A 22,065-nucleotide genomic window follows, 5' to 3' on the forward strand; every position below is an offset into this window, starting at 1 on the left:
AACAAAGGTTTTGCTAGCTTTAATTCTGTGTCTTCCTTGTACCAGTGTTAAAGGCTACACTTAACAGAAGTGTGGCAGAGTCTTAATAAAGCTGTGTTTCTGAGCAACAGATTCTGGGTTCTATTGGCTGTCTTGCCACTTTAACTTTCATTTCTTACTGAAGTACTTGTACAGCAGCATAAAGAAAATCAAGGGTAAAAAGATCAATGTCACTGCACGTGGTTTACAAGGATATACAAATTTCTTCAGTAATGTGGACAGATCTGTGACCTCAGAATTACAAAGGGTAAGACATTGTATCTCCAAACTGGACGTACGGGACCAAAGACCAGTCTAGGTCATACCTTTTGAGAATATGAAGACAGATGATGTGATAGGTCAAGGTGTTTGTGTCATCTTGAAGTGGAACACCAAAGTTCCACCATAGCCCAGGAGACCTTCCTAACTCTGTCTAACCATCAACACCATTTAGATTCTGACTATAAAAAAGGATAGTAGGGGTTACCAGGCTGCTGTTCAGGTTAATGAACACTTTTCTCTTAAAATAGGTTTGTCTTAGGCTGCTTTTCAGCTCTGTGTCCAATTCGGAGAGAAGTGCCATCCCAAACATTTGTATTCCCCTGCATGTATCTTTTGAGCAAATAGACTACAAAGACAGCTGCCTGCTGTGGTACTGTCTCTAATATGGTTTCTCTCATGGGCTTCATGGAAGAGCTGTATTCTTTTGTCAGGTTTGCATTATAAACTTGGTACTTGACATCTGGCTGGCTGGGATGTTAAATCCTCTTCATGAATGGGGTAAGACCATAGCAACCTCCCTTGTGTAGCAGGCTAAAAGGAGGTCTAATGTTTTGATCAAGAGTGGGCTAGTGTCCAGGACTTCTATTGCATGGCTGACTGTGGTAAAGAGGTAAACTGTGTGTGTTTCCCTTCTATGCCACTGGTTTTACTGGTGTTAGTCTAAGGCAGGAATAAATAAGGTGAAAGGAGTATGTCTTAACCGCACCAGAGGTGCTTTCAGAAACTCCTTTGGCAATTCATAAAAGGCCTGGAACATCTCATCCAAACTTTTTGTTTCAGGACCTGGATCACATGACTGACCCTGATATTTAGTAGAGCTGAAAGTCCTCACAATACTACTTTTTTTTTTTCTCCAGTAGGAGTGGTTCAAGCTAGCTAGTGAGAAAGAAAACATGAGAGAAAGAAACAAGTAATAGTATTTGAATGACACCAGGTCTCTGGATCCAGCCCCCTTTTATTTTTGACAGCCAGGACTGCTGCTCTCAAGGGCATTCTTAGGTGCAAGAGTGGTGCTATTTGAAGCCTTTGGGTTTGGTTTAAGTTCTTCCTCTTCAAAGACTGTGTCTGCACTTTTTCCAGATGCCTTCCTTTGGTTCTAACATAGTGAATGTCTGATGGATTCATACCTACCTTGGAAAAACCTTTAAACACTCTTGTCTTCAATATTGTTATTAGCTCCTCTGCAGACACAGGCATTCATGTAAAGGCACTGTGTGGAGTGGGCTAGCCTTGATGGGTGATTCTCCAAGCATGCCTCTCATCACATTTCATTATTTTGAAGGTAGTGGGATTACTTGGAGGTCTCAACTTCATCAGCAGGTGATGTTCCATGAGGAGTTTTGCATAAACTGATGATCTTAAAGTTATTAATATTTTCTCAAAGTCAAACTTAATACCAAGAGGCAAAGAAAAACGCCGATGCTGCTGCGTTCTCTGGATGCCTGTCTCAGCAGAACATCTTGTGCTTTACCTAACATGGAAGCTGGTTCTTCAGGAGGGTATTACTCAGATTGCCAGCTGATGTGGCTGTCATTCAGTTCTCCAATCCAGACTTGATGACATAGATGACTTCCTGCTCTTGCTGCAGAAATAAGAGTTGTCTCTGAACATAAAATGGTGTGCCTTCTTCCTTTTTTTTGTTTTTTGTTACCTTCTGTTCTCTTCCCTTTCCACTCTCCACCTTTTAGGAAACCAAATAGAGACAATTGCATTGCTGCGAAGTCTAGTCTACAGGGTTTTATTCTGAGTTAGTGGCTTATGTGATGGATATTTATGCACTGACTTACTTTCTTCTGGTCTCTTTTGTTTCATTCTGCCCCTTTCCCCTTCCCCCCAAACACATCTGTTCTTGTAAATTGGACAGTACTTGAGCCCTAGAGACAGAGTTTGTAGGAGAAACTTTTTGATTAAATTACTTAGAGAGGCTTTTCTCAGAGTGAACCAAAAGCCATTTTCCCATGTCAGCAGGACTCAGTCTTGCTCTGTGGTATAACCCTGATTTCCTCAGGTAGTGGTGATGTGATTTCTCATGTGCCCTTTGGCCTTTCACCAACTGAAAAACCCAAATATGTGCACAGGCACATACACCTGCAGTTCCTGAATCTGTTGGGCAATTTAGCAGACATTGATGAAAGCCAGATTATTGTCTGGTTAATGATGAGATGGGAGGAGCTGAATGAACAATAATTGTGATAATTTCTTTTTAGCTTTGAAGTTGGATGGCTTAATTTTGGGATGATAACCACTAACAAATTGTTAGTAAGGTTGCTGGAGCTCTCTATTGCTTTGTAGTTTCGTTCATTAAGCTTTTCAATAAAAAACAAACAAGCAACCCCCAAAACCAGCCCTTCTCTGGGAAGCTAGACTTAACTAGTTTCCATCTAATCACTCCGTGTTGACTGGAGTGCAAATGAAAACTTATTTAGGATCTTCTGACTTTAAATTCTTAGTTTGCTGAAAAGAAAGGAAAATGTATGTAGTTCCAGCAACTTCCTGTTCCTGCTAGCTTATAAATATGTTATCAGCCTGTATTAACCCAGCATCTATAAGAAATCTTTTCAGAAAGGTGGTGCTAACTTGTACAGTGAGGTATGTGCACACTGTAATTTTTTAATTTCTGTGAGATGTGAAGTTCTAATGAACAGCTTTGCAGGCTTTTTTTTTTTCTCTGAGAAGCTACAGCTGCTGACGTTAAGTTTTCTTGATGCTCTTTGATTATTGCTGTCTGTTAATGTTAAATGGGCATGCCAGGCTGTTGGAGGCTGACCAATATGAAGAAATTTCTGTTGTGGTATACTAGGAATCTGAGAAATATTCAGACCTTCCCTGGCTTTGTTGTCTTTAGCTGCAAGGCAACTTTTGGAAAGTCCAATATGAAAATGTGCTGTATTGCACTTTTTTAAGCTAGTATGTTCTAAATCGGAGAATCTTACCACAAGTTTATGGTATTCTCAAAACTGAGACCGGGCTTGATAAACAGTCATTTAGCAGATGCTTGCAGCCGTACAAGGATATCTAATCTGAATTGGCTTCAGTAGGAGTGGTGGGGTGTGGAGGGAATAGAGGCTGCTTATTAAAGGACAACGGCAGCAAATACCAAACATTTTTGTATACAACCTCTGGCTAGAGTCCAGCTTGTAACATTCCCTAGACAACTGGTGTTGAGATGACATGAAGCATCTAGAGAGAAATGAAAGAGCTGTAAGGCAGGCTTGTAAATAGTAAAGCCAATTAATGACTCTTCTGCGCTAGTCAAAACTATCAGTTATACCTCTTCATTTCAGAAAATTAGCCAGGTGATTAAGACGTCCTTTTAATTACAGGTCTTGACTGTAAATATCTGTTAATTTGTAACTGGCAGAAGATCTGCTCAGTTGTGTATGAGAATAAGTGTCTCTTCTGTTCTTTGCAACTGCTGTTGTGAGAAGGACAAAAGACCATTGTTGGGGCTCTTACTTACGCAGTTACTTTCTCCTACAAACAATTTAAGTGCATACTTCCATGTTTTAGCGCCTTATGTAAGTGGCTGCTCCGTATGAAACGTGGCACTGCTGGCCACAGGACCTGTGAGCGGCAGGTTGGGATTCCTGTCTCTTGTGAAATCGGGCACTGAGGAGAACTTGCCCAGGTGTCAAGGTGGAGCTGCCACTTCTTTGCAGACAGACCTTCTGCATCCAGATGAACTTCTTGTCCCAGAGCTTGTTGCTCATCAGGAATGATAGAAATAGACTGAAACTTCTAGGGCAGAGGGAAGGTTCAAGTGATCTAGGCTTCCTGCATGGAAAATACTGGCTTGTTTGGTTAGCTTTTCAGTAATTTAAATCACAGCGATGATCTGTAATGGGATAGATGACACTAACCGCATCTGACCATCCTAATATATTCCAGATGCTTATCTTCACAAATATTGTTAGTTTGTAGTAGACTTTGTGCACAGATAGCAAGATGAAGAAGAGTCAGTCTTTGAATTTTAAAGCTTTCTTTGTATGTGTGGTTTTGTGTCCCTTGGTCCTATGTGACTCATGGCACTACACTTAGTATGTCCTGCATAGTCTCCTGATCTGGTAGTGAAATTAATGGCTGGCTCAGTGGTGGTAGAAGGGTGCCAGTCCTTGCAGTGGGACTTCAGTAAGCAACTTTAAACTGATTTGACTTCCCTAAAATCCAGAAACTCATTTGCCAATTCAGGAAGAGGTGGCGGTGTTGCCTTGTCCTGCCATTCTGAGTGCTGTAGCTTTGACAGGATGTGTAGATGCTTCAGACCTGCTTGACAATAAGAAAAGCGACTGCTTTCCTTTAGAACAGTGTTTCCCCTTAGAATGGGTCTTTCCCAGATAGGCGTTTGACCTGTTCATAGAATAATAACTGCCATTATAAATGGGCTGTATGGGAAGAGCACACTGCTCTCCTGAAAGTCAGAAGACCAGCTTCCATTGCTGCTTGGTGCCTGTTTTGCTTTCTGACCTGCGAGTCATCTCCTGCTATATTTGTTTTGCCTGTTTTCTAGATGGCAATCTGTTCAGCAGAGGAAATGCATTTTACTTCTGTGCAAGATTTGGGCTCAAGTTGCTCAGGGAAAAAAAAAATTGCAGCTGGTTGAGAAGTCAGTCACTAATTTTTTTGCTAACCAAATTGTAGCTGAGATAAATTTGTCTGAAGAGTACTTTTGTTTATTGAAAATTACATCATAGCTTTACATGTAATGAATTTAAAACCATAAAAAACTTTAAAGTGCTCACACTAAGCTCTTCTATATCAAATGTGCTTGAAGCTGCTTCAGAGCAGAAGCTTCGCTGCTCTTGGGGAAAGTGCTTTAACTCTAAATACTGCAGACTGACCTGTCTCTAGCACAGTTTGTAAGGGAGAGATCCTTCAGTGAATTGATGGAATAACCTTATCCCTCCAACTTGAGGCTGTTGCTAAAGATGGTTTGCTTACGGATGCACTGTTTGACATAGCCCGTGGCTGGAGTTGATACAGCATTTCAATTCAGTCTCAAAAGATTTTGTTTCTACTAGTAGTGGAATTGAGATTGAAATAAAGGAGGTGAAATGATGACCCTACCACAGTCATTAGCAAAGCTGCCATTGACTGAAGTAAGGCTAGGATCTCAGCCAAGGGTTTTAGTTGTTTAATTTATGGTAACATATTAATTGAGATGTATTAAAACAAGGTTTTGAAAAAGTTAATCTTTAGCTTCGTGATACCATCTCCATTCCATAAATATTGTACATAGTGTTACTAGAAGTTTACCTTTTTTGGGCAGGTTGGTAGAGGTAGAAGATTTTAATTTATTTTTATAATGCGTGTTTGTACACCTGGGAAAGAACCAAAGTACGCAGATGTCATTATTCCTATAGATGAAAAGAGGACTTTATCCTAAATCTTCTAATTCTTTTATAGTACATGGCAGCAGAGCTATCTAACACAGTATCCTGCAGGAAATAGTTGGCATACTTGTAAGCTCCCGGGAGAGGAGAACTAGGATGATAACATCCATTAGTGTTGCTTTTGAATGAGAACTTGAATAAAGACTTTCTCTAAAAAAATCCACTATTAGATTTAAAGGCTTTTTAGTAAAAGGAATGTATTTCAAGCTTTTGACCTTCCTGTGCTTTACTGGTGTGTATGCCAGAAAAGCCTGTTGATTAGTAGACTCTTCTAAAACTGTGTGCTGCCTTTTTAGAAAGTCGACATCTGGACTGTATTTATTGTACTATTTTTCTCTTCACTGGATGTGTCAGAATAGATTTTTCTCCCTTAAAATTTAAACTTTGTTTCTGTAATTTGACAGAAAAGATTATTTATCTAGTTTTAAAGGCACAGCTAATAATGTGTTCCCAGGCTCTGATGACAATAAGAACAGATTGTATTGTTCTAAAATGTAAATGAATATTTTGCTCTACTTCTTATTTCTCTTACCTGTTCGAATAGTTTTGGCATTAAGCATATTTTAATACACATCAAGAAACAGGCAAGACTGCTGTTATTATTGCTTACAGTAATGAATTATGTTAATGTAAACACTGCAGTAAAAAGGAGACTAGAAATAAAGACTTGAGAAGCAAGAATTGGCATCTGAGGTTGTTTTGGGTTTTTTTTTCTGCTTATTAATCTTCACATTTGTCTTGTATGTGGTGACTCTGGACCAGGTAGAAATGGTATTTTTCATTAGGAGTCAAAGTTTGCTATTCCACTTGTAGCGGTCGCAAAGTACACCCAGTTTCTGTGTTGCATATTGATGGTATCTTGGCAAAAAGGAACCCCAGTTATCCATTAGCTAATTCTCAGAGTAATCTTCTTTAACTAGTTCTTCAGGTAATACCTTCCAAGTTTTTTCATGCAGTGAGCAAAGCTAGTATAGTCAACAAGCTTCAAGGGAACTACCCTCTATCTCCAGAAAGTTTTAAGTATTTGACTACCATGATTTCTTATCTCTCATAGTCTGTATAATTTTTCCAGTGATGTTTGTCTTATGAGGAAAGATGGAACAGAAATGGTTTTAGGCAGGTTGATGTAGTTGCTTCTGATAAGCAGATACCATCAATAAAATCAGGTGCCTTGGTTAACCCTCTAGTATTGCAGGCCACAATTTGGTAATTGCGGCTGTGATAAATATCCCACAGCTTGTCTGCAGAATCATGTTGTTCAGTGTTTTCAGTTAAAAGTCTTTTTCCTGCAAAACCTAGGGGCTGATACTGTTCTGTCAGGTCAAACAGATGTTTCACCTGAAGCTTGTACCTAGCTCTCATAGACTCTCTGCGATGAGTTTGCTCCGTGGTGAGTGAGCTTCCTCAGTCCCCATGACTTGCTAATGGATGGAGAAATGCCCATGCTGCCATCTCTTAGCAAGGGGCCACCTCTGCTAGTGCAGTTGTCCTGTGGGGTTTCCAGGATTTAGGAGGATTGGAAGGTAAGAAGAAACAGGTTTTACAGTCCGTTCTCTTTGAAAATCTGGGGCAATATCCTTTCAGAATATGCAAAGTTAAAATGTCAAATGCTGTATTGTCTCATTTTTGTACATGTTAAGTGTAATGTGAGGATAGGGATGCTTCTAAGCTGCCTATCTGATCAAGAAGTGCAGGTCTGAAGGTACTAAATACCTAAGTAAATGCAGACTAGCTACAAACCTGGGGTGTGCAGCATGGTGGAGAAAGATACTTGTAAAGACTGCAAAAGAACGTGCTTAAATTCCACCGCCTGCCCTGTAACTTAACATTTCCATTATAAGTATCTTCGCTGAGAAGTACACAAGCACACAGACCATGTACTTGTCATTCTCACAAAGTAGTTGTCTTCCAAACTTTAATTTCTGAACAGCTGTTGAATGACAGAAGTACTTTCACTCTTTCCATGCAAATCCCCGTAATAAAATCCTTTTTAGCTTCACACACGCAGAGCTGCTAATGGCAGTCGCTGTCTCACTTGAAAGGGGATCTTCCTCCAGTAGTTCACTGCCATTATATATTCAAAACCATTCATATTTTTTAAAGCAGAGTAGTTCACTGCTAAGTTAGACCTGGTAATCCCTTTGATGTGTGGATTTATCGGAAGACCAGACCTAGGTTTAAAAAACAAACCAAAACAAAAAAATTGTTTGTGATTGCACTGATGTGAACTTGGTCACATTTGGTGCCTAGAATATCCCCTATGTAAACCTTGCAGTAAATTCTGTTTAAATATGTGCTGCTTTGTCTTAAAAATGAAATGTGCATTTGTCCTCTTTATTGATCTGCATACTGTACCACTCTGCACTAATGACTTTATTTCTTAATGAATTCATGTAGTCCTGTGGCCATTAATGTATTTTTAAACTAGCTAAGAGTCTGCAATGAGCAGTGCAAAGAATCTGTTTGTTTAAAATGTCTTTTACTGTACTTTGAAACTGGCTTCTAAAGATACAGAATGTTTCCATCAACTTGGTGATTCTCATAACCAGGTCCTGGTATATAAATATATTAAAATGGTGCTAAGTATAAAAGTGTGTGTGTATATATATAATGATTTTAAAAAATTAATATATATGTATCTGCATTCTGAAAAATTCTATTTCTGGCCTTACGATCGAGACATGGGGCAAGTTTGTTTTTTGTTGCTTAGGTAACAAAGGAATTCGGGCATATAGTCAACAGCTTTTAATCAAACTAATGTTATGCATTGTATCAACATCTTAATGCTAAGGAGATCTTTAGGATGAAATTATTTTAAACAAATACCTTGTAGTTCCCTGCAACATCAGTGCTTTTGATTTTTAGACAGTTGGTGAACGTCTGTTGCATAGTCAAAGCCATAAATTGAATGAAATGAGGTTGCTATAAACAAAGGATTGATAAGTTGTTGAAAATGAATTTTAAGGAAAATGTCTGAAATGTTTTGCAGAGGTGAATCTGGTGCCGGGAAGACTGAAAACACTAAGAAGGTTATTCAGTACCTTGCTCATGTTGCTTCCTCCCATAAAGGAAGAAAGGACCATAATATTCCTGTAAGTTGGGATATTTTCTCATTTGTTTATTGCTTTTTTTGAAAACTACCATCTTTGCATCTAAAAAACCACAACTTTTTTATTAAAGATAAGCTGTAATATAATCCATATAATTTTGTCTCAGCCATTATGTTCTCTTTAGTCGTGGCTGAAATGAGCTGTTACATCAAAATTTCCAATTAATCTTATCTATTTAACTTCTGTTGTGAAATTAAAGGCTTTATGTAAGCATTGTAACTAGGAACAGTATCAAAGCTTTCTGATGCAGTAAACTCCAGTTTTCTAAAAATTTTATTAACTTGGGTAATTCTTAGGGAATTTAGTTCCCACTAAATGCAGTTTTCAGTACTATATATGTGAACAAGCTTTCTGTTCTTTCAAAAATTAACTTGTGGATGGGAAAAATCATCAAGCTTAAACTGCCGTAGACTTGCTATATCTAGAAGTCAGCAGCTAATAAAAAGCTCAGATTTTATGACATGACAAACAAGAGAGTATATACTTATGTCAGAGAACCTTAGATTTTTTTGGTAACTTATCACTACCTGATTTATGTAGGGCTTTATTCAGATTTACTACTTCAAAATTTGCACTGAATTCTTTTAGCAATTCTTTGCTTTAAAAAATATGAATGGGTATGAATATCTGTTGCTATGAGCACTTGGATCTCTTTGCAGTGAAGCGTTAATTCAACTTTGCTACAAGCAAAGTGGCTTGCTGTAATCAATACCAGCGTGTGCCTGCTCTTCTCCAGGAGCACTGCGGGTGTCTCTGGTGGTTGGAAGCTTCCAAACGTTTTCATCTAATTTAGTAGCTACAACTTCTGTAACTTCTAGTGCATGGCACTTAACACATTTTTGAATGTGTCAAGTCTTAAACTCCTGGAGAAACAAGAGGTGACTCTTGACCAATCTGTGAAGAAAAAAAAAAAGGCAAGTATTTGAAGTGGGAGAGAAGGAAAGATTGCTCTGCAGGTAGATTTAGAGAAATCTAAGTGTATGGGGAAACTCGAATCTTTGCTCTAATTAAGATTAAATCACAGGACTCTGTGTGTTGATACTTACTCAAACTGTTGCTGGTTTATCGCACAGAAAAGATCAGAATGAGTCTGTGTAAGTATTGTGCGGTCTGAGTGCGCTGCAGGTTGTGCGTGTGTTGGTTGCAGACCTTGGAAGGAAGCTTCTTAGGGTTGGAGTGTCAGCAGCATTAGGTGTATGTTCATGGCATTGTGTGTTGGGAGAATACACGGCTCTGGGGAATGCTGTTTAGAATGTCATACCTCAGAACTAGTTTCCTGTGTAGGTTTTGATTTATGAATATTCTTGGCTTTACTGCTGTGCAGCCTTGAACCAAGCCAGCATTTTTCAATTTCTACAGGAGTAAAAGTTTCTACAGCTTTTTTGGGGAGAGGGGAATTATGCAGAGAAGGGAATTGTGCAGGGTTTGTACCAACTACTTCTAAGTATACTATTGATGACTGCGAACACCTCAGGTTGAAAGAGACTTCTGGAAGCCTCTTGTCCAGACTCCTCTCAAAATGTGCCTTCTTTCAAAGTTAGATTACATTGCCCAAGACCTTATAAACCTGAGTTTTGAAAATCTTGAGAGATGGAGATCATGCAGCCTCTCTGTGAACCTGTTCTAGTGCTTAACCCCTTGAAACCCTATTTTTAACTGTTTAAAAAGTACTTCATGTTTGTTTGGCTTTTCTGATGCTGTGTTTCCATGAACACTGTGCTAGTACCTCTGCTGAAAGAAGTACACCTTTCCAAGTTTTGTCATCGTAACGATTTCTGTGGCCGCTCACTGGGCTTGGAGACTGATGCATTTAGTGTTCTTAAGAAGTCCATATGGCTTTAAACAAAACAAGTTTCCTTCATTGTTTATTGTGTAGCTACGTAGCTGGTATGAAGTGAAGGCACAGGAAAGAAAGAGCAAAACTGGGGTGGAAAATGTCAGGGAAGGGAGGGATGAGTTGCCCTTTTGAATGCAGTGTTGGCTAATTCCATTTAAATTGCTGGTTGAATTGCAACTTAATCACACTAAGTAGAGAATTAGCTGGGATGGTGGTGTTCATCTCAAGAGTTTTGAAGATGTCTTTTGTAATCAGCTGCTTCATGAACCAGTGACTGTCATGATGAATACTGGAGAAGTTTTTATTCTTTGCAAAACATAGTTTAGGCACAGTAAAAAGAATATGGTAGTTTCCTGAATAAAAGTCTGATACTTTGATCATGCACTTCATTCAATGCAGCACCATAGTAAGCATTGAATTAAGCATGTTTATGAAAAATGCAGAATGTTTGTGTAACCAAAACATTTTTGAAAGTACAAATGTCTCCCTTGTTCTGTAACAATTCAGTTTTATTTATGTAGTGCAAACAAAGAATGTCTAACCTACACACCTAACACTCAGAAGTTAGGAAGTGTCAGAATTGGGGTTATAGATGCAGCCCTAATTAGTTCCTGTTATATATTCATTAGAAAACTGTAGAGGGCTGGTGGTGATCCTTAGTACCCATCTGTACAACCTTTGCCTTATCCTGTGCACAGAGAAGATGCTAAATAGGCTTGTTAAATAGACTGCTAGTCATGGATCTATTTTTATTCATCCTGTTACAAATAATTATCAGTGACATGCATATTACTGAGACTGTTCTGAATGCTGCACTGACTTTTTTTTATGAAGCAATTTGGATGCTCATGAATGAATAATTACCTTCCCAACACTGTTCTGCAGTCTAGGGTTAACTTTGTTTTGCCTGACAGAGTGCTGTGAAAGTATCACAAACAAATATAGCCCCCAGTTCGACACCTCAGGCCATGGCCAGAGTAGCACTGATGTTGTGCCATGAAACGGATGCTCGCCACATACATTTTCCAGCAGTGCTGACTGAAATGTTCAGTTTATGCAAAGAGCATCACGTAGGAGCTCTACCCATCCCCTGAAAACAGCCTCATCACGTTTGGCATTCCGCTGCTTGTCCGTGACTTTTCTTTCCCAGCAGCCCTCTTTCCTAACAGCTAGTGACTCTGTGCCTACAGAGGAGTCCTGCATAGCCCTTGGCATCTATCTCATCCTCAGACAGTGGTCCTGTGGGAAATGGAGTCAGTAACACGTGGGTAACCACAGAGGGTGGAATTACAGCACTGAACAACCTTCATACTAGCATTTCCTAATTTTTGAGTGTTTGAAGCTGTAGCCCCACTGTCTCATTTCCTGTTTAATCCCAAGGAATGTTAAAGGTATTGTCTTGGGCACTGCACTAGGAAGTGTGGGGTGGTGGTAAAAAAGTAGAAGAGAAGCTTTAGTAACTGTGGGACTTGGCAGAACTAGGTGAGACTAGGGTAGTCACTTAAATTAGGAATAGAGGCTGGGCTTTCTATAGCCAAGTAATGGAGGGGAGGGAGAAGTACTTGGTGGTGAGTTATAAACATTATCTCTTCTAAAGACTGAAGGTGGGATGAAAGTGAGCCTGAATCCTTGTCTGTAGTGTGCTTGGTTGGGAGTCAGAACTGATGCAGGTACAGTTGTAGTTGGTGTGTAGTAAGGGAGAGAAGATAGAAGATAGCTGTTGTGAATAACTGAAAGCTTTAGTTTCACATCCAGCAACTCTGAGCTCTAAAGAATTTGGGGAGTTGGGGTGGTAGTTAAGAACTTTGCCAGTAAATCTGAATATTTTGCCTGCACCAAGCATTATTGTGTTTTATTCAGTCATTAACTATGCCAGGCATAGACCAGCTTTATAAAAGACAACCATTGTGCTTTAGCTCAGGCATCTCAGACCAGAGCTGACCCACACTGCTGTCTGCTGGTCTGGTCAGCTATCCCAGGCTCCTAGGCCACACAGAGGAGTCTGCCTTCACTCTCAATTATTCTTCTTTAGGCTCAGGAGGTGTGGAGAAAAGGATATTTAGAATAAAAGGAGAGGAAGAGAACAACTACAGGTAATCGGTGAGGAGGCGGCTGTGTCTAGAGAGGGTTTTGGACAGATTAAGCAAGGAGGGTAGGGAGGAAAAGGAGACTTCTAAACTGCTTAGCTTTGTAGATGATCAATGCTATGTACTAATTGAGGTGGGAATGAGAGTAAAAAAACAATGAAGTAGGGTTGTTAATGCATGTGTTAGAGTTGCTTTAATATAGTTAAGAAGTTTGAGTCTTAATTCTGACTCTTGGGTTCTGCTTTAGTTTGCAAACTTCGTTTTTGAATGGGGAGGGAAGTCAGTGCAAAATAGAAATAAAGAAAAATAATTGCATAGATGGCTTTCCAAAAGAAGAAAGAGTGATGGTCGTCACTTACTGTCCAGGGGCTGCTGTGAATTTGCATGTTCTGCAGGCTGCATGAGGCTGGGGGTTGCTCCTAGCTGTGCTGGTAGACTGTGGGCAAACCTGGACCCTATTCATGGTCAAATACATGAAATCAGCAGATGTTGTCAGTCGTGGTAGTATGTGCAGTACCATAAAATAACTGCATCCATCCACCACTGCCGTCTCTTCCATTCATCCTGGCACTTGTGTACCTCTGGTTCAGATGAATGGAATTTGACTTTTGTTCATTTCCCCTCTTCCCAAACCCTTCCCACCCCAAACTCCAGCCTTCGCCATGGTGTCACTTTAAGCTTTGATACTTTCAGGTTAATGATTGCTTTCAGTGACTGCATTTGCCTTTGTAGCTGAAAAGCTGAGTTGTTTAATTTGTTTTATTAATTTCAAAAGAAACATAATTGGTTTTGAAGTACAGGATCTTGGGTAGGCTTGCTCAGGCTGAAGCTCCCCTCAGTGAGGATTTCCCAGATGGGCTTTAACTGCTCGAATTTAAACACAAGTTAATTATGTGTCTGAGGACAGAAACGGGCACCCTGAGAGAGCAGCTCATCTTGTCTGAAGCAAAGAAATACCCCCTAGGTGTACCTACCCATCTCCAGTGATTACAGAGAGTGGTAGCTTCATGCTGAAACATCTAACCCTTTTTTAGATGTCTGAGTTGTTTTCTGAGCAGGTGTGATGCAGCTTTGCAAAATTCACATCACTTAACTGAGTAAGCCAAACCTTTGCAGCTGTGTTACAGACCTCTGTCAAAATCTGTTATTCTGCACTAAAATAGTGCTAGTTGTTTAAAATAATAGACATAATGGAGGGAGTGTGCATCTGGCTTGGTATGAAAATCTCTTGGTGTGTGTGTTTCGCCACAATATTTTCCCCCTAGGCTCTCTGATGTGAAGCTCACGATTATTAAAACTTTCAGACTGAGCCAAGGAAATAATAACGGAATCAAAAACTTCTGCATTTCTGCAGAAACTGTGCAACTTGAGTTTTGAGGGTTTTTTGTTTTACTTTATTACATTCATGTTCCCCTTACCCTTCTTCCTAGCAAAATTTGAAGGCCTTAAGATTTTGCTTCTCATGTGGACAGTCATTCTTGAAAGAAACAAAGCTTTTGTCTCAGTTGTAGGTTTGCATTTCTTAAATACTTGCAGTGCAAAAACAAAACCCCAGACTCCTTAAGTATTGCTTTCCTCTTGTTTTTTTTTAATAACCTTTTTGATTTTTGAAGAATAATGATCATCTTATCCATAAAAAACCACCTTGCAGTGACTAAGGCTATAGAGAAAGTTACTTGGTGTTGTGGGTTTGGGTTTTTTTTGTTGTTGTTTGGTGAAGCTGTGGAAAGCAGTGCACAACTAATTAAACTGCTGTCCTTTTTCCCTGCTGCTCAAGATCCATCTGTCATCTTGTGTTTTATTTGGAATTAGTCCTTTGCATAAACAGAGGTTTTAGTATTTTGCGCATGCGAATAACTTATTTCTAAAATTAATTTGAACAGTTTCTATGAAGTGGTATATAGTTAAACTAAACCTACTGACATGAATAATTTGGGATGTAACTTGCAGCCGGAATGCTTGCTTGCTAACATATGCATTTGTTTGTTTGCAATGAACAGCCCGAATCACCTAAACCCGTGAAACATCAGGCAAGTGTTTTTCTTTCTGCTTTTAAAGTTATGTAGGCGGACTGATATATATTCTTCTATTTTCTGTCAATTTTTACACGTGGGAAATCTTGTAGAGGTATATAGCTAATAATAAACTTTGTTTAGGTGGCTTTGAGAGAGTGGACTAGTGAAGAGCTTGCAAGTTCCTCAGCATTGCAAAGCACTTCTCGCCACTTTGAAGTGGTGTTAGTCTGTCCTGAAGCAAGAGGTTCACCCTCTCTCTAGCTGACCTTCTCCAATATGCTGTGTGTATACTTGGTTAATGTGCTGCTGAGAGAGTGCAGAACACTTTAAAAATATTGAACAAAGTACTAAATAAAAGAGATGGATTAATGGAAGCTACAGAATTCTTTTCATTTAACCTACAGTTTTGTCTGAATATTTTTATAGCTTCTCAGATAACCTGATAAAGACTTTGATCTCAAGTGTAAGAGGCTTGGCATAACCAATCATTCTCTGAAGTCAAGTGTTTCCCCTGACTTTCTAAGTGGTGTGAGTGATGTATCTGTTCATTGTTGCTGCTTAATTAATGTTTCCTCATTTGAGCTTCAGCTGCTCTTACTCCTCAGGTTGGCTGGAGCTGCCATGCAGAAAACGCAGCCAGTTTCCTGCTCCCCTAATCCCTCTCTTCCCGTGGGTGGGCAGCAGTAGTGGATCTGTTCCAGACCACCTGCTGGTACAAGAGTAGGAGTTGCAGTGTTCCCAGTGCTATGGAGTGTACTTGTGAAGGAGAATAAAGAGGAAGGTTAGGTGGAAGTTGAGGGTAAGACTGTGGAAAGAGATGAAAATTGCTGCCACATGTTATGCAAGTTAAATGCTCCACTCTCTAACCTGAGATGGTAAGTGATGCCTTTGTCATGGGCACAACTTTTAAATAAAGAAAAAGCTTTGCAACAGCTCCGTATGGTATAGCCAAGGCTTGGTAACTGAAGAAGCTACCATGAGTTAGTTTAGCTGATGGTATTCTTCCCCTTACATTTTTCTGAAAGCTGACTGTAGTGCCACTTGACCTGTAGTGGAAAGGAAAATAATACAAGAAACTTCAAGTTAGGTCTTGTATATTGGAGGCAAAAAGAAATCCCATGGACAGCTGTGATGCCTTTGCTAGTGTGTGGTAACTTGTTAGACCTCTGTAACCCAATCACGCGTCTGAGCCCACAGTCTCATTTTCAGAAGTTACAGACATTCTTAGTATTTAACTTAATCCTCCCTCCTTGCAAACCTCAGTCAATTCTAAGGGTTTTTACTAAAATATTTCTCTGTTCCAAAAATAGATGGAGCAGTGTTTAGTTTAAACCTCCTTTTGCTTAGAGTTAGCATGTCAGGGTTGAAATAAACCTTTTGTTGGCAAACATTTGAAATGTATCAGTGGAAACATGCTAATCCAGAAGTGTTGATATTGCATAAACCATAATCATTAACATTTCTGTTTCAATGTCATTTTGAACTACAGAGTGGATCCCTGTTGTATGTGAGTAGCACGTAGTTTTCCCTGCCTCACCCAGGCTTCACGATGAACTGAATCACTGGGATGCCGGTTTTTCTGAAACTGAGACAATAACCTGTCCTCATCTTAATGTTGCCCTGCATGAAATATTGCATGACTTCACTTTCTCCACAATACTGTGATACTGCTTTTTCCAAGTTCTGTTTAGATGCCAATGCAGGAGATATGCCTATAGGCCAAATTTACACTCTTTCCAAAACACTGAACACTTCAAAAAAAAAGAATTGTTTTTTGTCCGTAAAGCAGTCCATCTGAAAATGCAAACTACTAAATCAGAAGCTGTTTAACATAATGTGAGAGGTTTGCTTAATGATTGCTACGACAAGTCTGCTTGCAAGTGCAGACCACAGAGGCTGGCTAGGCTGTGAGCACTCTGTTCATTCTCACGGCTTTCACCCACATCTGAGGACCCAACTGAATGTTCTCTTCAAATGCTCAGAGGTGATTGTAAAACCGAGCTACTAAGAACTTTTTGCATTCAGTTGGAGAATTTGAGTGAAATGATTTTACGATGGATTGCAGAAGTTCCTCTGCGCAAAACCAAATTAAGGTTGTGGTCCATGGAAGCACTTTAAAGCATGGACGAAGCCTGCCTGCAGTGAGATGCTTTCAAGTGGCACAGCGATGTTCTGAGGAGGAGTCACATTTTGAAGTCAGTGTGCTTTCTCTTCCAGAATAGCTAGAATTTGAAATGTAAGCTGTGACATGCTTGCTGCGTTTAATATACGTAATGTGGTTTATTTCAAGCTGTGTACAGCATGGTAAGCAAGCTTCTCATTTTTATACTTGGTGTCTTAGCAGGAGCTGACAGCATGATTGGGAGAGGGGGATGAGAGGGATGGTGTGAGCAAGTGCTTTCCCGCTGTCTGATGCGTTTACATAGGAAACGTTTAGAATATAAATTGCAGACGTGCATAGAGTGTTTATAACGGGGATCTAGTTTTTCTCCAATTGTGGATTTTTTTGTCAATTTACAGTTCTCAGGAGCACTTTTAACATTGGCAGACCTGAGCATATAGTGAGTAGGCACTGTGGCCTGAGTAGTGCTTAGTGTGCTCTGGGCTAAGACTCTCACATTTGTATCTTCTTTAGTTACTTCAGAATTCAGAGAATATGTAGTCCCAAAGGGAATATATTTGGAAGTAAACAGGTTTTGTGCAGATAACTTGAGGTCACTTTAAAGAACTAGCAGCCATTAGTTTCCAGGAGGAGTTGAAATATATTTCATTATATAAACAAAAGCCTCTTTTGGGTGTTAAATAGTGATTTTTTTTTTTTTTTTTTTAATGCCTGTGTAAGAATTGACCTCATGTGGAAGCCTTAAGAGACATACGTTTCCCATTCTTTGATGTTCAGTCTGGGACCTTTATTCACCTATGCTATAAATAATTGGAAAAAGCAGGTTTATGAACAGAAGAGTCAGTTTTTGAGACTACATTCCAGACAGCTTCACTTTCTTTTTTTTTTCTCTTTTGAAACCATCCTTCAGAGCAGGAAGGACAGTATCACATTTATACGTACATACATGCCTCCTGGGCTTATGGAAGCAGCACAGACTTTTTTGTTACCAGACTGCCTCACACAGCAACTGTAAAAGCTGTTGTGCAATTTCCTTAAGATAAGTACTTTGATTTCTACGTCCATTGGCTTGAACTTAAAGAAACATTTAAAAACATTAAACATACTGACCAATGTCGGCTGAATTGAGCAACTTGAAAATGATCTTTGTATTCAGTGTTGCTCAGCTCCATTGTGCCATTCTGGCATGCTTCTCAGGTGCATTCAGGGCAGAGATGTTGCAATGCTGTGAATGTCTGGCTGATTGAAAGTGAGTGTTTCACTGATTTGAAAGTCAGTTTGAAAATAGCTATTCCAAAGTAGCTATATTGTCAAATCACTAAACAAGAAGTTTTAGAATAACCTTGCACTAAAATCTTAAAGCAGTTTAAACCTTAAAGAGGTTAAAACCTCTTAAGCACTCAAAGTCTGTGCCTAATTTCACTAGCTCTAAACATGAATTTTCTTTTCATGTTCAATGATTTTCAACATCCATTAAGTCCTTATTTGGTCACTGCTCTGTGTGTGTGTGTGTTTTTTAAAAAAAAAAACCCAACCAAACCCCAACAAAAACCAAAACAACTACCAAAACAAACAAACAAAAAGAAACACATTCTTCACTGGATGGAGGGACTATCAGCGGATTTAGAAGTGAGAGGAAAAATAACCCCCTTCTGAAGGTGGTACCACTGCCACCACCTGGGTAAAATGACTGTCAGGAAGAAACAGAATATAGGAACCCGTAATTGCATGTGCATTGTGCTGATGTCTAATGTTTGTTTTTCTGTTTGTGTGGTTTTTAGGGGGAGCTGGAGCGTCAGCTGCTTCAGGCGAATCCCATTCTGGAATCCTTTGGGAATGCAAAGACAGTGAAAAATGACAACTCCTCCCGCTTTGTGAGTTACTCCTTTTCTCTTTAGAGTGTGTAAATCTGGATTACTGTTTGTGAAGAAATTCCCTTTTTTAGGAATTTATCTAATTAGTATCAGAAGCTTTCTTTGTTCTTTCCTCTACAAATTCAGATTCTCTTACAATGCTTTCTGCATTGTGAAGTCACTGAAGATGCATCTTTGCTGGCTCTTGGCAAAACTTGCTTTAGTTTTATCCAGTTTCTAACTTCAACTGTCTTTGAATTGACAGTAGTGTTCATAGTATAACAGATATAACTATGCCACAGAGCTAAACTGTGGCTTGCATGCACAAATTACTGCTGAATTACTATAAAGTATGAAGGAATTTGGCTAAATATGTAGCTTTCTTGTCAATAGCTATGACTTTATCAATTGATTGGTTTAGAGAGAGCATCCTCGATTTTTAAAAAAGCACAAACTTTGCCTGTAAAAACCTCTCTAAATTTCCATGCCCTTCTGTCTGATTTACTGAAGGAAAGTCAGAAAGGCAGTACGACTTATTCAAGGTGTTGGGCGCTCTTGTAGCTGGCTGATGTTTTTCTTGTGTCAGTGCCTTCTGTTCACATACTGTTTTGGTGGCAGATAACCACTTTTGATGTGTTCTATTATTTTAAAAATAGTGGTGGAACCTGGGGTGGATTGCTATTTACTACTTCTTAAAACTTTCTTTCCGTTAAAGAAAAAAGAAAAAAAAGCCATCTCCTATTTCAGAGGAAAGGTGGTTTTCGTACAGCTTTAAAACTGTATAGGAGGTATTAAATCTTTTTTCTTGAGAAGAAAACTAAAATTTACAGAACAAATGAAAGATTTCTTGGCTGCCTTGATGTTTCAACAGTTGCTTGGATTTATAACGTATGAACTTGGCTCCAGTGATGACTCTGGAAGACGGCATGACTAAATCCCTTAGCCTTTTCAATGAAGAGCAGCAGAGTACTGTAGAAATTCAACTTTGATAATTTTATAGCCACATTATTTACAGTATTCCTTGATGCTTATATATGTTGGGTATAGGATTTATAATATCAACGGGTTTCACTGTACAATAATTCTACTTGGTTACACGTCTTGGATCCATTGAAGATTGTACTAATTTAATGAGGATACTTTTTTCCTAAAAGATGTTAGCATCTGGTTTGTGTTATGTTGAAGTCTGCATTGCCATCATGAACATAATCACTCAGATAGCTCCAGCTCTATTTCTATAAAGGAGCAAGTATAATGCACTCCAGATGGTGTCATATCATGCAGAAAAAATAATATTCAGTAAGAACCATTTTAAAACCTGACTTAAAAAATAGATATCTTCCCACAAAGTGAGAAGTGCTGTTGTTCAGCCCATACAGGCTTGACAGTCTCCACCATGCAGCATGAGGATGCCAGCCTGTTCCCTGCTTGCTGATATACCAGATAGGACTGAAATAAACCTAATGTCACATCATTTATTTTTTTTTTTTCTTCTACCAAAGGCAGTGTTCTCTTGTGTTTCAGGAAATAAAGTCTCTAGTTTGCAGTGGATGGGAGAGTGGGCTTGCTGGATTCATATTGCAGAACTAAATGCTTCCTTCTGATGTGGTTTTTACAAAGCCATGTACTTAGTGCTATAGTGACAGTGTAAACAGAATTCAGTTGTTAGATGACCATCACTGTAGTCTCTAACTGATAAAGATTTCATAGCAAGATTTACTGGTGCTAGCCAGAAGGATGTATTAATATTTTGCTTTTAAGAAGATGAACTACATAAGTAACCTCTCTAGTACAGGCTTCAGTAAAGACTGAACTTTGGAGCAGGGAGCATGCGGGTCCCCTTTTCTGATGTGTCAGCTTGTTTAATGACTGCATTTCCTCTCAATTATTTTTGTTCATGGAACTGGTAACTTGACAGCAGAAATTAGATAACTTTTAAGGGTGAAACAAAGTAAAGTAGTTCTGAATTATATCAGAAAAAGCCACTGACTAGACCTTATGTAATGCCTCATGTTTGTTTTTGCATGTAACATGGTAGATTCAAGCCATGTCATTCTAAGATGGCTCTGTGGTACCTGTTCTGGGTTAAGTGATCAGCTGCCATTCTTGACATGCTAGTGCTGACAGTTGTGTTGTATAGCTAGTCTGTTGGCTGAACTTCAGTAAAATGTTAGTTCGTTCTTGGTGACAATTATAAATACAGCTTTCTGGAATTGTTACTGAGCAAAAAGTATAAATGCTTCAGTTACAAGCTGAACTTAGAGTGTTCTGTTTCTTCATACTCAGAAATCTGAGTTCAAGTGCTGGTCCCTGACAGGGCATGCTTGAAAATAAGCCTTGTTCCTTGGCGTGGTCATTTTAGTGCCACTGGCTTTCCAACCAAACTGCCAGTTAAGCAGTAGGGAGTGACCATTGAAGCTAGTTTAAATTATTCCATCAGTTTTCTTCAAACTTGAAGAAATCACTTTGAGTTGAAAACGTATGACTACAGTCGTGGAGCAGTTGCTTTGCTTAAGACTAAGTCAAGCTAAGGCTGGTAGGTAGGTTCTACCTTTCTCTGGATTCACTGATGTGGTTGGGGGGAGAAACTTGGTCACTTTTGTGCACACAAATCTTCTTGACATGAATGGGATTTATCAGGGAAGTTGAGAAGGGTAGGGTGTTCTGGTAAGAAGTTGGAATAGTTCAAATTATTGCAGCAGCTTGTTCAGGTGTAATTCTGTAGCATGGCAATATACCCCCAATATACACTTACTAGGTTGGGCCATTGCTAGAATATATATCTTCTACAAGCTTGTAGAGTAGAATATTTAATATGAAAATCAATAGTACAGTCCCTGAGCTGAATGGATCTGCCAAAGAGGAATTAATTTAACATACTGATCAGTCACACTTGAGGTAAGCGAGGATTTGGATAATGATTATGAGAGCCTTTAGAAGACCTTCATGAAAGGTATTGGTAGGTGGCTTTGTGCAAATACTATCAAAAGAAGCATTTAGACACATGTTAGCAAACTGCTGTGATGCTCCCTGATCTCCAAAACCTCTTCGTATGTGGATAGAGGACTGTAGAAATTGGATGCAATGAAAATGAAGAGCCCAGTGTAGTCACTAGGTATTCCCGGTGGTTTCCTCACATGTTGCAATCAGAGGAATACCTAACAGCCTGATGTAGCTTAAAACTGGTGTAATATATCCTCTTGCAACCACTTTCTTTCCAAGAGCTGCTCTGTGCATGGGAAGCATGCTCTTTATTTGGTCCTTCATGGAGAAGAGGAGATGTATGCGGAGGAAATGGGTATAGTGTCTCTCTTAGTCCTTTCTTTTACCTACTGCTAGAAAAGAGAGGCC

At 39.2% G+C, this 22,065-nt stretch overlaps 1 protein-coding gene across 4 annotated transcripts in view; it reads left to right on the plus strand.

The window, feature by feature from the left end:
• The window catches only part of MYH10 (myosin heavy chain 10), a 102,844-nt gene that overhangs the window by 40,629 nt on the left and 40,150 nt on the right, over window positions 1-22,065 (plus strand). For 2 of the 4 annotated variants that reach the window (XM_074846976.1, XM_074846978.1), the window contains exons 5-7: window positions 8,680-8,782; window positions 14,725-14,754; window positions 18,643-18,735. In XM_074846976.1, the coding sequence (XP_074703077.1) occupies window positions 8,680-8,782; window positions 14,725-14,754; window positions 18,643-18,735 (226 nt within the window). The remainder of the gene's footprint in view (window positions 1-8,679; window positions 8,783-14,724; window positions 14,755-18,642; window positions 18,736-22,065) is intronic. The other 2 variants (XM_074846977.1, XM_074846979.1) reach the window with 1 other exon arrangement.

Source organism: Strix aluco, chromosome 21 (genome assembly GCF_031877795.1).
Source record: "Strix aluco isolate bStrAlu1 chromosome 21, bStrAlu1.hap1, whole genome shotgun sequence".
NCBI lineage: Eukaryota > Metazoa > Chordata > Aves > Strigiformes > Strigidae > Strix > Strix aluco.